The 13,257-nt window shown below is 39.2% G+C and overlaps 2 protein-coding genes across 6 annotated transcripts; both read right to left on the bottom strand.

Moving 5' to 3' along the window:
• Nucleotides 1-852: 852 nt before the first annotated feature.
• LOC116212063 (putative pentatricopeptide repeat-containing protein At5g13230, mitochondrial) lies at nucleotides 853-5,249 on the bottom strand. 5 transcript variants are annotated; one of them, XM_031546651.1, is made up of 4 exons: nucleotides 2,351-5,249; nucleotides 2,109-2,177; nucleotides 1,350-1,871; nucleotides 853-1,201 (listed from the first exon to the last, which is right to left on the bottom strand). In XM_031546651.1, the coding sequence occupies exon 1, from the start codon at nucleotides 4,984-4,986 to the stop codon at nucleotides 2,512-2,514; it is 2,475 nt and encodes an 824-aa protein (XP_031402511.1). In that variant the 5' UTR covers nucleotides 4,987-5,249; the 3' UTR covers nucleotides 853-1,201; nucleotides 1,350-1,871; nucleotides 2,109-2,177; nucleotides 2,351-2,511. The 5 variants fall into 5 exon arrangements, with proteins under 5 accessions (XP_031402511.1, XP_031402508.1, XP_031402509.1 ...); XM_031546648.1 differs by having other exon boundaries at nucleotides 1,350-2,177; XM_031546649.1 differs by lacking the exon at nucleotides 1,350-1,871.
• Nucleotides 5,250-5,948: 699 nt separating this feature from the next.
• Nucleotides 5,949-8,389, bottom strand: LOC116209958 (protein TIFY 9-like). Its single transcript, XM_031543727.1, has 6 exons — nucleotides 7,993-8,389; nucleotides 7,740-7,878; nucleotides 7,534-7,630; nucleotides 7,316-7,445; nucleotides 7,137-7,194; nucleotides 5,949-6,462 (listed from the first exon to the last, which is right to left on the bottom strand). Exons 1-6 carry the CDS (start codon nucleotides 8,093-8,095, stop codon nucleotides 6,369-6,371), a joined length of 621 nt encoding a protein of 206 aa, XP_031399587.1. The 5' UTR covers nucleotides 8,096-8,389; the 3' UTR covers nucleotides 5,949-6,368.
• Nucleotides 8,390-13,257: the final 4,868 nt, after the last annotated feature.

Genomic DNA, 13,257 nt, shown 5'->3' with positions numbered 1-13,257 from the left:
AATTCATAGTTAGAAGTGATTTACCCCTTCAAAAGTATATTCAGCTCGAACTAAAATAATTAAGATTTATTAAACTTATAAATATCAGAGTGAACACTAAAAATAAAAGTTAATTGATCATTATATTCATGATAATCATACAAAATATCGTGAATAAAATATGTGTGTACATATCACATATATGGGGAACCATGAGAGCAAGGGGATCTAATTTCCATGTTTTTCCTTCAAATTTTTTCCTTAATGCGAAGGGGGTCCCATGGTTTTTCTTTTTCTTTCTTTTTCCCCTTTCAATTGAAAATCATTGTCATGGACAAAAGGTATGAGAACTCGGATCTTTCTCTTTTAATACTTTCCATCTTTTATTTTTTTTCCTTTTTTTAATTATGGGAGAATATTATATTTTCTTCATTATGATACGATAAAGAAGGGCTGGGTTTGTCATGGTTGAGTCACGTCGACGTTTGATTTGTCTTCTATTTGCACATTGAGCAACGTGACTCTCGCTAGAATATATGTACATATCAAAACGCCCAAAAAAAATTAAAAAATAGTAGTACGGATAATTATCATCGGCCTACTAAAACTACATTGGCATGGGACTGTAATATATAATATGCTGGCATTGCAAGATAGATCTTTTTCCTCGTCACCCTTCAATTTCGACGTAAATTATTCAGATACTTCATGGGTTTCTTCTCATTTCACCTTTGTCAGTTCACGATTTGAAGGATCCGGTGCTCCTGAACTGCAGCTCATCGAATACGAAAGGAAGCATATATAACATTGAGGTTCATAACGGAAGTTATAGAAATATTTATCAACTAATGATAATAATTTACGAATAATACGAGAATAATGTCATTTGCTTTTCGGTAAATAGAAGAGACAAACCTACTAATTAATGTTTGTGTTCATTTTATCAAATGAATCAAAAGCTTTGACTAAATAATTTCAACATTGGTCACTTTAATCATTATGTGTGATCCTTGCCTCAAAAAATTATATCAACCATCTGGCTTATTTCGAGTCCTCGCAATAATCTTACCGAACAATTATACATCTTGACAGCCCCAGAGTATTTATGCCCCGAACTTCAACGGTTAAAACTTCCAGGATTCACGAGAGGGCATCGGGACTGCCTCTCTGGGAGGGTCGTGGATTCTCTTCAGAAGCCAGGCTCGCAGGAGAGAATCCAATCCTGTGTTCAAATCAAGAACAGCTGAGAAAGCCGCGATAGCAACTCAGGTCTCAACCGAACAAGACGAGAAAAGAACAACTAGTTCTAATCTGGAAGATTCCGATGTAACAGATAAGCGAAACCGAATTTGATCATATGGGAAGATAACCTGATTCGGTGAGCCATTTGAAGTGATCAGGTCAAATCGTGAAGTGACATAATTGGAAGTGGCTCAGGTGATATTGAGAGCAACGTAGAAAAACAATGCAGTTGGTCAGTCAATTCTCAAATAGATTGTCAGCAACATAATCCTACATCTAAACAAAATCTCTGGTTCTGGTCTCAGATAATCTGTTGCTTTCTTGGAGCTAATATTCCACGATGCATCATACGAATTGTTGATCATATCCAGACATTGTGGTGACAAGAAGTACATGAAATTGAATGAAACCGCTATGCAGACCGCTCAACTTTCACGGGGTGCAGAGGTTTATGCTATTACTCAACTTCAGACATGGCGAAAGTACAAAACATTCACTTAACCAGGAGGCATGGTCCAAAATGAATGATAGATACCGTTGAGAGTGTTAAAGATTCATTGTCGACTTATATTACAGGAATAATCACATGATTCCTTTGGTGCCTCGCAGTATGGAAAAGTGATGGACTGCACAATAATATCCTCCTACAACTTCCAATTGAAAGCACATCAAAGTGATGTACACAGAAGACATATTGATACTTCTACAGATGCATGTACTTTCAGAAGAGCATGACCCGAGGACAAACAAGGCCATCTCAAGAATTTTTTAAGAGAAGGTATATAGTGAACTATTACTCCCGTGCAAATGTATAGTAAAGGTGAGTTTTAAAAAATTCAACAGTTAGATCTAAATCGGCAAATGTTAATTAAAGTGTGGAGTATTACCTCATTGGGCCATGTTTAGGAACATTTAGTACAAAACTCTCCCTTTGCCACCATAACTTGTAATCTACACTGAAGAGTTGAAACCACACAATCAATGGAAAGTAATGAGAAACGCGTAAGAGTTCACAAAAAGGGAATCCTATTCTAGTAACTGACATCCAATGATGTTCCTAAGGATTCAAAACTCATTAATATCCATAAGTCAAGATCCAGCATAAGTTCGATTATTTAGGTGCAAATACCTTTGGATATTGTTTGTTGTGTACATGAGGGATCATATGTATTGGGGGAACCCCCCGAGTCCCCTGTTGAGAAGCAAAGGCTCCTCTGTAGTTGCAAAGCTCCAACAGCGGGATACTTGGCAATGGATTACAATTTCCAGTTGTTATCGAGCCCATTTCCATCACCAATAATCACCACAGGAGCATGCTCCATCACAAAAGTGATGGTACCTATTCACATCCCTAACAATAATTTCCCTTTGCACGACCCTCGAGATCATCTTTATAGCAACATGGCAATCCACACATATGCGAAGATTCTTAATGATCCGAATGGGACCTCCATTGGGCACTTTTATCAATGCAAAAGCCAAAGCTAATCTCTCACTGTGCAACCACAACATTCGCTCCTTCTCCTCCTCCTCAACTTGAAGCAATACGGCATCACAGTTGGGGTTGAAGCCTTCCCTCCTAGTTTTCATGTTCAACCATTCTAACATTCCATTGATCAACTTCATATCGGGATGGGAAGTTTCCCCTACTTTGAAACAATGAACCGACCCTTGAGTTTCAATCCAACTCAAACCTGGTTCCTTCTTCACCCCTTTCTTCTTCATCTTCTTCCTCACAAAAGCTACATTATCCCATCTCCTTGCATTTGCATAGATGTTGGATAATAGAACATAAGTTGCCTCATCTTGGGGTTCCATTTCGAGCACTTTCTCGGCAGAGATTTTTCCCATCTCAACATTCTGATGGATCACACAAGCCCCAAGTAGAGCTCGCCACACCATAACACTTGGCTCGAAGGGGATCTCCCGAATCAACTTTATAGCACGATCCAGATGGCCTAATCGACCTAAAAGTCCAACCATACACGTGTAGTGCTCCATACAAGGTTCAATGTCATAGTCCTGCACCATAGAGTCAAAATAAGCTTCCCCTTGTTCAAGAAGCCCGCCGTTGCTACATGCAGACAGTACACCAACAAATGTCAGCGTGTTAGGTCGAACTTTTCTCTCTTTCATCATTTCGAAAGCTTTCAAAGCCTCTCTACTGAGGCCATGCATAGAGTATCCTGAGATCATGGTGTTCCAAGAAACCACATCCCTCACATTCATTGTATCAAAGACCAAACGGGCATCCTTGATGCCTCCACACTTTGCATACATGTGTATCAATGAATTCCCAACAACGGGATCCTTGTCGTAAGTAGTTTTGATGGCTAAAGTATGAACTTGATTTCCTGGATCCAGGGCTGCTAAGCTAGCACAAGCACGAAGAGTGCTAGCATACGACACTACAGTAGCTTCCATCTGGCATCTCCACATATTCGAGAACAAACCTAGTGCCTTCTCACAGTCACCTAATTGGACATGGCCAACAATTAAAGTATTCCAGGACACATCGTTCCTATTTTGAGATCTCTCGAATATTTGCTCAGACACATCAATCCCTCCACACTTTGCATATACATCCATGAGGGCATTCGAAACAAAAACATCTGAGTCAAGACCAACCTTTGATGCATGGCAATGTATTTGCTTCCCCAGCTCTAGGGACTCCATTGTTGCACAAGCTTGCAGCATGCTGGCCAGTGTAAACTGATTAGGAAGAACACGAGCTCCCCTCATTTGATGGAAAAACTCCACTGCCTCTCTGCTCCGATCACCCTGAGCATGCCGTGAGATCATTAAACTCCAGTGCATAACTTCCTTTTGCGGTAGCTCCTCAAATAGCTTATGAGCATCTTTCATCTCGCCAAACTTAGAGTACAACTCAAGCAGCTCAAAACCCACATACAAGTCCAGCTCATAACAGGTCTTGAGGGTGGATCCATGAAGGCACTTCCCCAGCCCTAAAGCATCAAGACTGGTACAAGCCTTAAGCATGCTGGTGAAAGTGTAGTTGTTCGGCTTATGCCCGACCCTCATCATCTGCGAAAAGAGTTTCAAGGCCTCCTCAAAACACTCATTCTCAGCGAAACAAGTCACCATCCCAGTCCAAGAAACCATGTCCTTGTAGACAATCCCGTCAAAGACTTCCTTAGCACTGGCTACGTCCCCGCAAAGGGCGTAAACATCGATCAGAGCAGTACCCACAAAGGCATTACAGTTGTGCCCCAGTTTAATAATGCTGGCATGAACGGTCCAACCCAATTCCGCCCTCTCCATAGCACCGAGCAATTTCAAGGATGTGGTAAACACAAACGGATTGAGCTCGTGTCCCTCTCTGTGCAGGTGAGCGAACAATTCCATTGCTTTGTCGAACTGTTGCGCCTGCGCATAACCCTGTATTAACGTGACGAATGACACCGTGTTTCTTACAGGCATTTTATCGAGCAGGCGGTTCGCATCGTCGAAAAGTTCCGCTTTTGCATACAGATTGAGGAGAATGTTGGACGCAAACAAGTCCAAGCAGTCCCCCCTCTTCAGTGCATCGCATTGTATGGCCTTTCCGGCCAAAGTGCTGCCGCCCCGGACGCAGTCTTGGAGAGCGGCGCCGTAGGAGTGGGAGTCGAAATCTGGCCATTCTTGGGTCAACGCCGCAGCTTGGGCTGAGAACCGGGCGGCAGGAAGGTGGAACCGACCCACAAGCTTACTGCCCACTGCACCGTTCGGACGCCGGAGGGTTCGGTGTAGAATGAGTCTAATCATTCATGAGCCCCGCCGCCTGCCTCTCGTACGGATAGCTTCGAAATCAGGCAAAGCTGAGGCGGGAAAAGGAACAGCGGTTGGCGCGTGCTGTGCAAAGGCGGACGAGAGAACGCTTGAAACGGTGCGTTTTGGAACCTGCAAAACAGTGCGATGCAGCTGTTCAATCCCGCCCAGTGCTGGGCTGGGCTTCATGGGCCGAGTGGCCTGGTCCAGCTGTCCAAAATACTTGACCCATTTGGTGAGATAGCAGTCCTCTAGCATGCAATAGGTGTTCAATACATACTTCTTTTAATTAGGATTGTCGAGTCTTCTTCTATGTGGGTCGACTTCTGCACTTCTTATTGTTGGAAGAAGAGATGTTTCGTAACCGAAGAGCATCCAAGATGAGTTTTACTGCTCATTTCGGTTGCGAGTTGTGAATGGTTATAAAAGAATGGGTAATGATTTTAAATGCGGTTGAATTCTCAACATGTGATAATCGAGACGGATATTAAAAAAAAAATGTTTTGTATCCGATATCCTTTGTTGTTGATTTAACTGCACTAACCTTAGTTTTGGTTCGAACTGTTCACATGTGATCGTGTGTCTCAAATTATGACTTTAGATTCGTTACATAACATGAAGCTTTTTTTTTTTTTCCTTAATAAAAGTGGAGCCACATCTCCCAATTCTTTTGCTCGAAATGGGGGGTCGAAAGGGTAATTAGGAGGCAATCTATGGATACTCAGTCTGCAAGCTAACTCCTCCAAGTCAAAAGCCATCCAATTAATTCGAAGAAAAAACAAAAATTGACGTTCGGGACATGTGTGACCGACGGCCAAACCAAACAAATAATCCTAATCTCCGTATCCTTTTGGGGGTAGGCAGGTGGCCGATTTCATTATTAGACCGAATCAAAGCTATAAATTAAATTAAAGCCCAACGCGGAGGAACCGCATGAAACAAACGTGCGACAATGACAATTGGAAGGATCGGGATATATAATAAAAAATCAAACTAATACTCGTGCCAGCAGGCGACAATTAATAATCATACAGAGAATAAAAGAATGGCCATGGAATCCCCGGAAGGCCACGAGAAAGAGCGCAAGCGCCACCGAAGGGGACACGCGAATAAATAAAAGTACGACGACCACAAAACAATTTGCTTAGAAACATGGACCACGGGGGGGAAGCTGAGCTGGCTAGTATATATAAGATATATGGTGCCATACCATACATGTGTACAAGACCAAAGTAATTAATGCTATTCCTTTGTTGATGTGCCTGTCTATTGGTCAAATGAGAACGGCAAAATGTCAGATTTATGACAATTTGGCGGGGATTCTATATTTGTGATTGGGATGGGATGGGATAAGATGGTGCACGTTCCTCCCGACTTTTCTAGATGTCGGATCCGCCCCAGGTCGTCGTGTTCTTCCCGAAACCGCGTCCACCGTCGGAGTAGTCACATGCATATGGCGACAGGGAAGTCAACCTGCCGTTTGTGTCGAAGAAAAAGGTTAACGAAAAGCAAAAAAAAAAAAAAAACCGCCTTTAAGACGACGTCTAGTCTAACGTGTGATTATGAGACCGCAAATGGGTTTATCTCCACACCACCACCACCAAAAAAAAAAAGGATAATAATTAATGATAATCCCATCCATCGAATGACATCGGGAATTAATTAATGATAATAATTAATGAAGTTTTCCGGCCACCCGTTTGGGCGATGCGTGTGTGAATCCATGCCCGCTTGCCCTTTTATGAACCGACATTTCGGACGAGCATCTAATAATTGCCATTGATAATGTAAATAAATGACCGAGCTCGTGGGTCGAAATAAACGTGGACTAGAAAAGCATGAAACAATTTGCAAAAGAGAGTCCTTTCATTCGTCGATTTCTTTCATACATGTTTAATGATGCGCATCACGACCCCGGGTCCCCTCACCATGAAGCCTAATGATTCTATGGAGATTTTGAAAACTAATAATTTTAATCCATGGGAGCCCACGATCGAATAATCACCACCTAATCTTATGTATAAAAGCATGAGGCGAATGCCGCAATAATCTAAGAGGCCGCGGCGAATTAACTAACCATTCGATTAACAGATCAGAAGCATTGATACTGAAAATCATCACCATAACAGTAAAATTTGGAGTATTACCTCTCCTTGCGCTTCTCAAGGAATCTCTGGAGCGACTTCCTCCGAAAAAGCGGCAGATCTGCACAAGAGTCGGAGTAACCGTTAGCTCACTGTGTTAAGTTCGGCTGAAACGCATCTCGGCTCACGAGTACATTAAAGTTGGCTCAGTTACTGTTTTCGAAAACCGAATCGGCACTAACCTCCGCCAAGAGGGCCAAGCAGCTGCTGCTGATCGCCAGAAGGAGGGGCAGCAGCGGTTACGGCAGTTTTGTTCTCCGGCTCGACGATCTTCGAGCTTGCTTCTGCAGCAAGTCTCATTATATTCTCCGCCTGAAAAATCAATCCCGAGTTTAAGACGAATAAACTGATATAATACTTTATACGGCGAAATCGGCCGGCGAAGAATGTACGGTGGTACCTTATCGGGAGAGATGTCGAAGACGGTGACGGTTCCATTGTAGAAAATGGTCATGGGAGCCGTCTCTTTGCTACCGTTCTCCGCAGCATTTGCAGGCCTGAGCGAGCATACAATAGATCGAAGCAGGAAGAAATCAGAGCTTGACGGGACTAAAACTGAGGGGGGCGGAGATGTCAAGATATACTGGCCGTGGGAAGGAAGAATACCTGAGAACGGGGACGTAGACAGGCAGAGGAGGCAAGGCATTGTGCTCCACTTTAGAAGTCGGTGGCGCGGAGGAGGATGCCGAGGCGATAACCGACTTGAGCAGCTCGGGGTTGATCCTCGAGATCGCGCTCTGGATGCCTGAGACCAACAAAATCCGACCAGATCAGTCAAACCGTCCGCTGGAAAACAAGCACAACGAGCTAGCTAGCAGCAAATAGTCTCAGTCAGAGACGGAGGAGGAGGAGGTTGTACCTCGGAAGCTCCTGCGGCGGTCCAGGGACTTGGAGGTGGAGGAGGAGGAGGATTTCTCCTTCTCCAGGCCGAAGAAATCGAGCTCGACGGCGGCTCTGGACATGCTTCCCGGTGCGTGCGACGGCGTTGGATGAGAAGTTGAAGCGATTTTGAACGATCAGAGAGAGGGGGAGAGAGAGCGAGAGAGACGTGAGGGGATGAAAGTGTGAAGGCAGGCAATGGTGGGGTGGAGGGAAGGGGAAGGGAAGGGAAGGGAGGGAGTTAAAAGGGGAATAATGGAAACGGCACGAGCTACATGTGATAATATTATATAATCACGACTTCGAGAGAGAGAGAGAGAGAGTCAAGTCTAGTGAGAGAGAGAGAGATAGGGGGAAGAATCTAGAGAGAGAAAGAGGAAGAGCACGAATTCCACGAGGTGTCTCCAATTAAAGAGGCAAGCAAGTCCTGGTCCAAGTTTGAGTTAGCCAAACAAACAAAGCCTAGAAAGCTAGGGATAGGAGTAGTAGGAGTGAGCGGCGCACTGAGCCACGCTTTATTTTTGACTCTTGCAAGCAAAGAAAAAAAATCGAATCAAATATTTTTTTTCAATTTATAGAATTCTTGAATTTATCCCTTAAATTATGGTCAATGTATTTCATATTAAACGTCAATCGAACACTCCTTAAATACTTCAAATATCAACCAGGTCCGTTGAATCCCCAACATTCGTCGATTCAAAATACATAAAAAAAAAAATTCCGGGAGCTTGGATAGAGCGGTGCGGGATCCTTATAGAAAATAATAATAATAAGAAGATAAAATGCCTAAACTAGGAGACCAATTAAAGTACCATTCATAAAAAATTATGGAACAATATATGACTTTTTTTGGAGTATGAAAGTGGGGATGATTGTTGGGGCAGCCCCTTGGTGCATGCATGCACAAATGTCTAGCGTTTGATTTTGGCAGGTTCATGGGCTAAATGCTAATTTTAGGACAAGTCCACGGATTAAGAATGCACCCTTTCATTAATTTATTGTATGTATAGTCACGGTAAAATTTATGCTAATTACGAATTGCCAAATAAAATCTTTTTAGGCCCGATGGTGAACAAAGAAAATGCCACGTTTCAAATGTCTTGACTCGAGTCATTGAAGCGTTAATTTGGTAATTCACTGTTGAAATATCTTGTGGTTACCAAATTGTAATGTATGGATATTATCTGAAATGATTAAATGTAATTTCAAATTATTATCTCAAGCAAATAATAAATGCAGTTAAGATATTCTCTAACATACAGGTCAGAGAGTTAGAGAGTTAGAGAATGTCTATTTTGTTAGATGTTTATCTAAATAAAGAAGATATTCAAATTATCCTTAACACTCAGATGGACGGTCAAAATCGAATTTGAGTTTTTACCCCAAATGGCTTATGATTTATCCGTTTTGTCAAATATATTATATATATATTTTTTGTCAGATATATCTCGTGGTTTACTTTTTGTATCAAATCTATTTCAACATTATCTTTTTCGTCAATATCTAACGATCGTGCTGACGTGACACGTGGAGGGATAGTAGGCCACACTTACCACGTGGGCGCCATGTCAGCACGGACGTTAGATGTCGACAGAAAATATAACGCCATGATAGATTTGATGCAAAAAATAAACCATGAGATATATTTGACAAAAAAAATACATGATAGATTTTACAAAACGGGTAGGCTATTTGGGGTAAATTCTCTAATCGAATTTAACCGGCATGAAAGTACAATGATCTACACCCTCTATCCCTCCATCACAATTCCTCTTAATGAATTTAATGACCCTGAGAGCTTCACTCTGTAACGAATCAATTCATCTTGACTAGATTAGTCGGAATCCAATTAAACTTTTGAATATTATGAAAATAAAAAGAAGGAGAGAGAGAAGATGGACAAAGTCCACTCGGAGGCCTCGATGATCTACCAATCTTTAAACTAAAGCGGAAGGTTTAGAAAAAACTGGCTAGAATCTCTAGAGGGACTGTCTTAACTAGAAAGGGTCAACCCGATAACAAACTGCGAAGTCTTCGATCCCGATCCAGCAAGTGAATGTGAGAAAATAGTACCAATATTATTTGTTGCATCTATTCGTTTTCTAATTATAGAGTTTCGAAATTGATTGCGTTCAGTATGATAGTTATTTGTATTATTTTAAATATGTCTACTATCGGTAAAAACGAGTTAAAATTACTCACTTCATGTTTACTTACCTCATATTTTTTATACAATATTTTTAAAATAACTGTTCTATTTATTAATAGCATTAATTGAAAAATATAATCAATTCTTGTACGTATAATACATAATAAATTTTGCAATCTATCTAACATTCCGTTATGAACAAAAATTCTTACTTTCCATTTGATATGCTTTTCGGTAGAATTTTTTCAAGGATAACCATCTGATATAATTTTCTTCATGGGGTAGATTGCTATTCTACAGAAAGAATTTGTTAGTTGCCACATATATATTTGTTATTGTTTTTTTTTTCACTTATTGTATTATCATTTCGATTTATCTTCTTCTTTTCTAGAGAGATTGAATCGAAAAAATAGCTAATATTTTTTACATGAGTTAATCAGATTAGTTGTTTTAATGTTTAACTAGGGTACAATCCATCCACGAGGGATGCCTCAGATGAAAGTATTTTTCATCAATTTTTTGATTTATCATAATAATTTATTAATAACCAATTAATAATAATTTATTAATAACCAATTAATATAGAGTATAACTGAATCTAATGATATAACTAAAATTATGTGTAAGAATAAAAAATTCTCTACATATAATAAATGATCTAGATTTTCAAAGTATCTAATTAGATAATCATGATTACAATATAATATATAAATTTGAAGTTGTCCACTAACTTTAAATGAACGAATTTTACTTGTCGTTGGGATTCGAAATTTATTAAAAGCATCTCACAGTCACAAGTGTCAGCGAAAATTAGTTTCAGTTAGTAAGTTGATGTAATATTGTGTTTCACTAAAAAGATAAATACATTTGTTATGCTACAAATTACAAAAAAAAAAAACTTGAATTGATGATAAAATAATTGAAATAGACTTTTCACAATGTATGTTAGTTTTTAAGTGGTTCGGTACTTATTCCACTTAAGCAATGTCTCGGGACATGTCTTCTGATTGAAGAAAGTCAAAATTGTATGGCGATATCGCTTGAATTTAGATTAATCGGTCCCATTCGACTTTTGGATGGTGAATGATGTCTACTGAAAAAAAGTCCACTTAAATTAAATAAAAAATTTAAAAATAATATTTTTTATACAACATAAATGACGCTGTGACTCCACGAATAAAAGGGACTAAATTGGTCATAAGTTAATTAAAATAAGATGTTTACAACATGGGTTAGTTTTTCAATGATCAATGCTTTTCCCCTCTTAAGCAATATCAGGTGCGAGACTTGTGATCGGAAAAACTCCATGCTTGTAGGTCGATATTGTTCGAATTTAGATTAATCGGATTTGTTCGACTTTTGGGTCGTAGATGGTACACACCAGCAAAAATTATACACTTAAATTAAATTAAAAAATTGAAATTAATAAAATAAAAAAAAAAGGACGGAGTGAGAGTGGGAAAATCCACCCTACTTGCCGTCCTTTATATGGAGTATGTTAGTTTTTAAATGATTCAACAGTTCTTCCCCTTAAATAATATTTCAGTTGCGAGTTTTGTGGTAAAAAAAAATTCACGATTGATGACCAAAATTGACCAAATTTAGATTAATTTGATATATTGGACTTTTGAATGGTAAATATTACACATTGAGAAACTATTACATTTAAATTAAATAAAGTTTTTTTAAATTAATTATTTTGGAAAAATAAGAAGGAAAGATAGGATGAGAATGGGAAAATACCCCATACTTCCCCCTATCCTTCATATGGACATGTTCTTATTTTTTACTATTATGCAATAAATTAATATTGTAAAAATAATATTTTTTGACATTGTCATTTTAAACACTTAATTTAAATGTTTTGATAATTTTTTTCTATTGAAAATAAGTGATTTTTAATAATCTATATATTTCGATACTATACGGGAGAATATATATATAATATGAGAATTTTGTCCTTGTATAATATGCTTATTTGTCGTTTGTGTAGATTAATTATAATATGTGTTTTACTGATTATCACATTTAATTTTAAAATAATATTAGCATTTTTTTACAAATATATATTACTTAGCATAATTTGTCTTACTAGAGATAACATAGGGACGGCGGGAGCCGGGAATTGGAATTAATTAGTAGCTTGTGTTCCGTGATGAAAGAGTTTATGGGCTCATTTATTTTCAGCACTATTAAAACGTGGTCTTCTAGATGGCCTGCACCCCCTTCCAGCCCATTTTATATCAAAGAGAATTCAAACACATTTACTTTTACCAACGCAGCCCCCGTGACCTTTCGGTACACGTACGACTTATGTGTAGTGTTGGCTGCTCACCCAAGGCTGGTGTTTCGTGCCGTCGGCGAAAAATAAAAAGGTTTGCTTCCCGATTTCGTAATCCAATTCCGACTTATCAAGAAATAATAGGCTGTACAATCTGATCATATAATAATCTTTCGTTCACGTATTTATCCTCTTTGGTGTGCGGTTTGCGTATGACTGTGCCGTATGCATTATGAAAAGCACGGTTGACTGCATTCGATCAATCTATCGAAAAAAGACTATGTTCAACCAATCTTAGGGCAAGCCTAATACTCCTGCGAAATCGAAGGACGATGCCAGACATTTTATGGAAGATTGGAGATTAGTTTGGATAAAATCAAAAGAATCATGTGAAGCCGAAGAAACAAACAAAGCCTTAGTGACCAGATCATACGGTTCATTCACATCCCTTTTACGTCTCAGGCCTACTCAGTCATTGAGTATATTTAAAGTTGTTACTCTCTCACTTGAAACAAATAATATGTGGTGAAAAATCATGAAATCTTAAAAAAAAAAAAAACTTTTACAGTTGAATTCTTGAGAAAACAATTAAATTCTTTGTAACCTTCTCGATTATGGAACCAACCGATCGTTGATTGTTAACTGCACATGGATGCAATTCCAGGGACTCCTCGTCCACCAAACTACTTCACCACATCAAGAAAATGAAAGATTAGGTAGGCCTAGAATGAAAAAAAAAAAAAAAAGAAGTTGAAAAATTATTAGGTTATTGGAAAATGGGGTGAAAGATGGGACGAGAAGACGAGTGATTGCAA

The sequence above is a fragment of the Punica granatum genome, chromosome 6, assembly GCF_007655135.1.
Source record: "Punica granatum isolate Tunisia-2019 chromosome 6, ASM765513v2, whole genome shotgun sequence".
In the NCBI taxonomy this organism is placed as follows: domain Eukaryota; kingdom Viridiplantae; phylum Streptophyta; class Magnoliopsida; order Myrtales; family Lythraceae; genus Punica; species Punica granatum.
Note: the sequence above shows the minus strand (reverse complement) of the source record. Positions and strands in the feature narration are given on the sequence as shown.

What these genes read in the sequence shown, in the direction of transcription:
- LOC116212063 (XM_031546648.1), bottom strand. Translation starts at nt 4,986, where the DNA reads ATGATTAGACTCATTCTACACCGAACCCTCCGGCGTCCGAACGGTGCA.
- LOC116209958 (XM_031543727.1), bottom strand. Translation starts at nt 8,095, where the DNA reads ATGTCCAGAGCCGCCGTCGAGCTCGATTTCTTCGGCCTGGAGAAGGAG. An exon ending in GTCTACGTCCCCGTTCTCAG is followed by an intron (nt 7,631 to 7,739) that starts GTATTCTTCCTT and finishes ATGCTCGCTCAG; the next exon opens with GCCTGCAAATGCTGCGGAGA. An exon ending in CTTGAGAAGCGCAAGGAGAG is followed by an intron (nt 6,463 to 7,136) that starts GTAATACTCCAA and finishes CACAAACGGCAG; the next exon opens with GTTGACTTCCCTGTCGCCAT.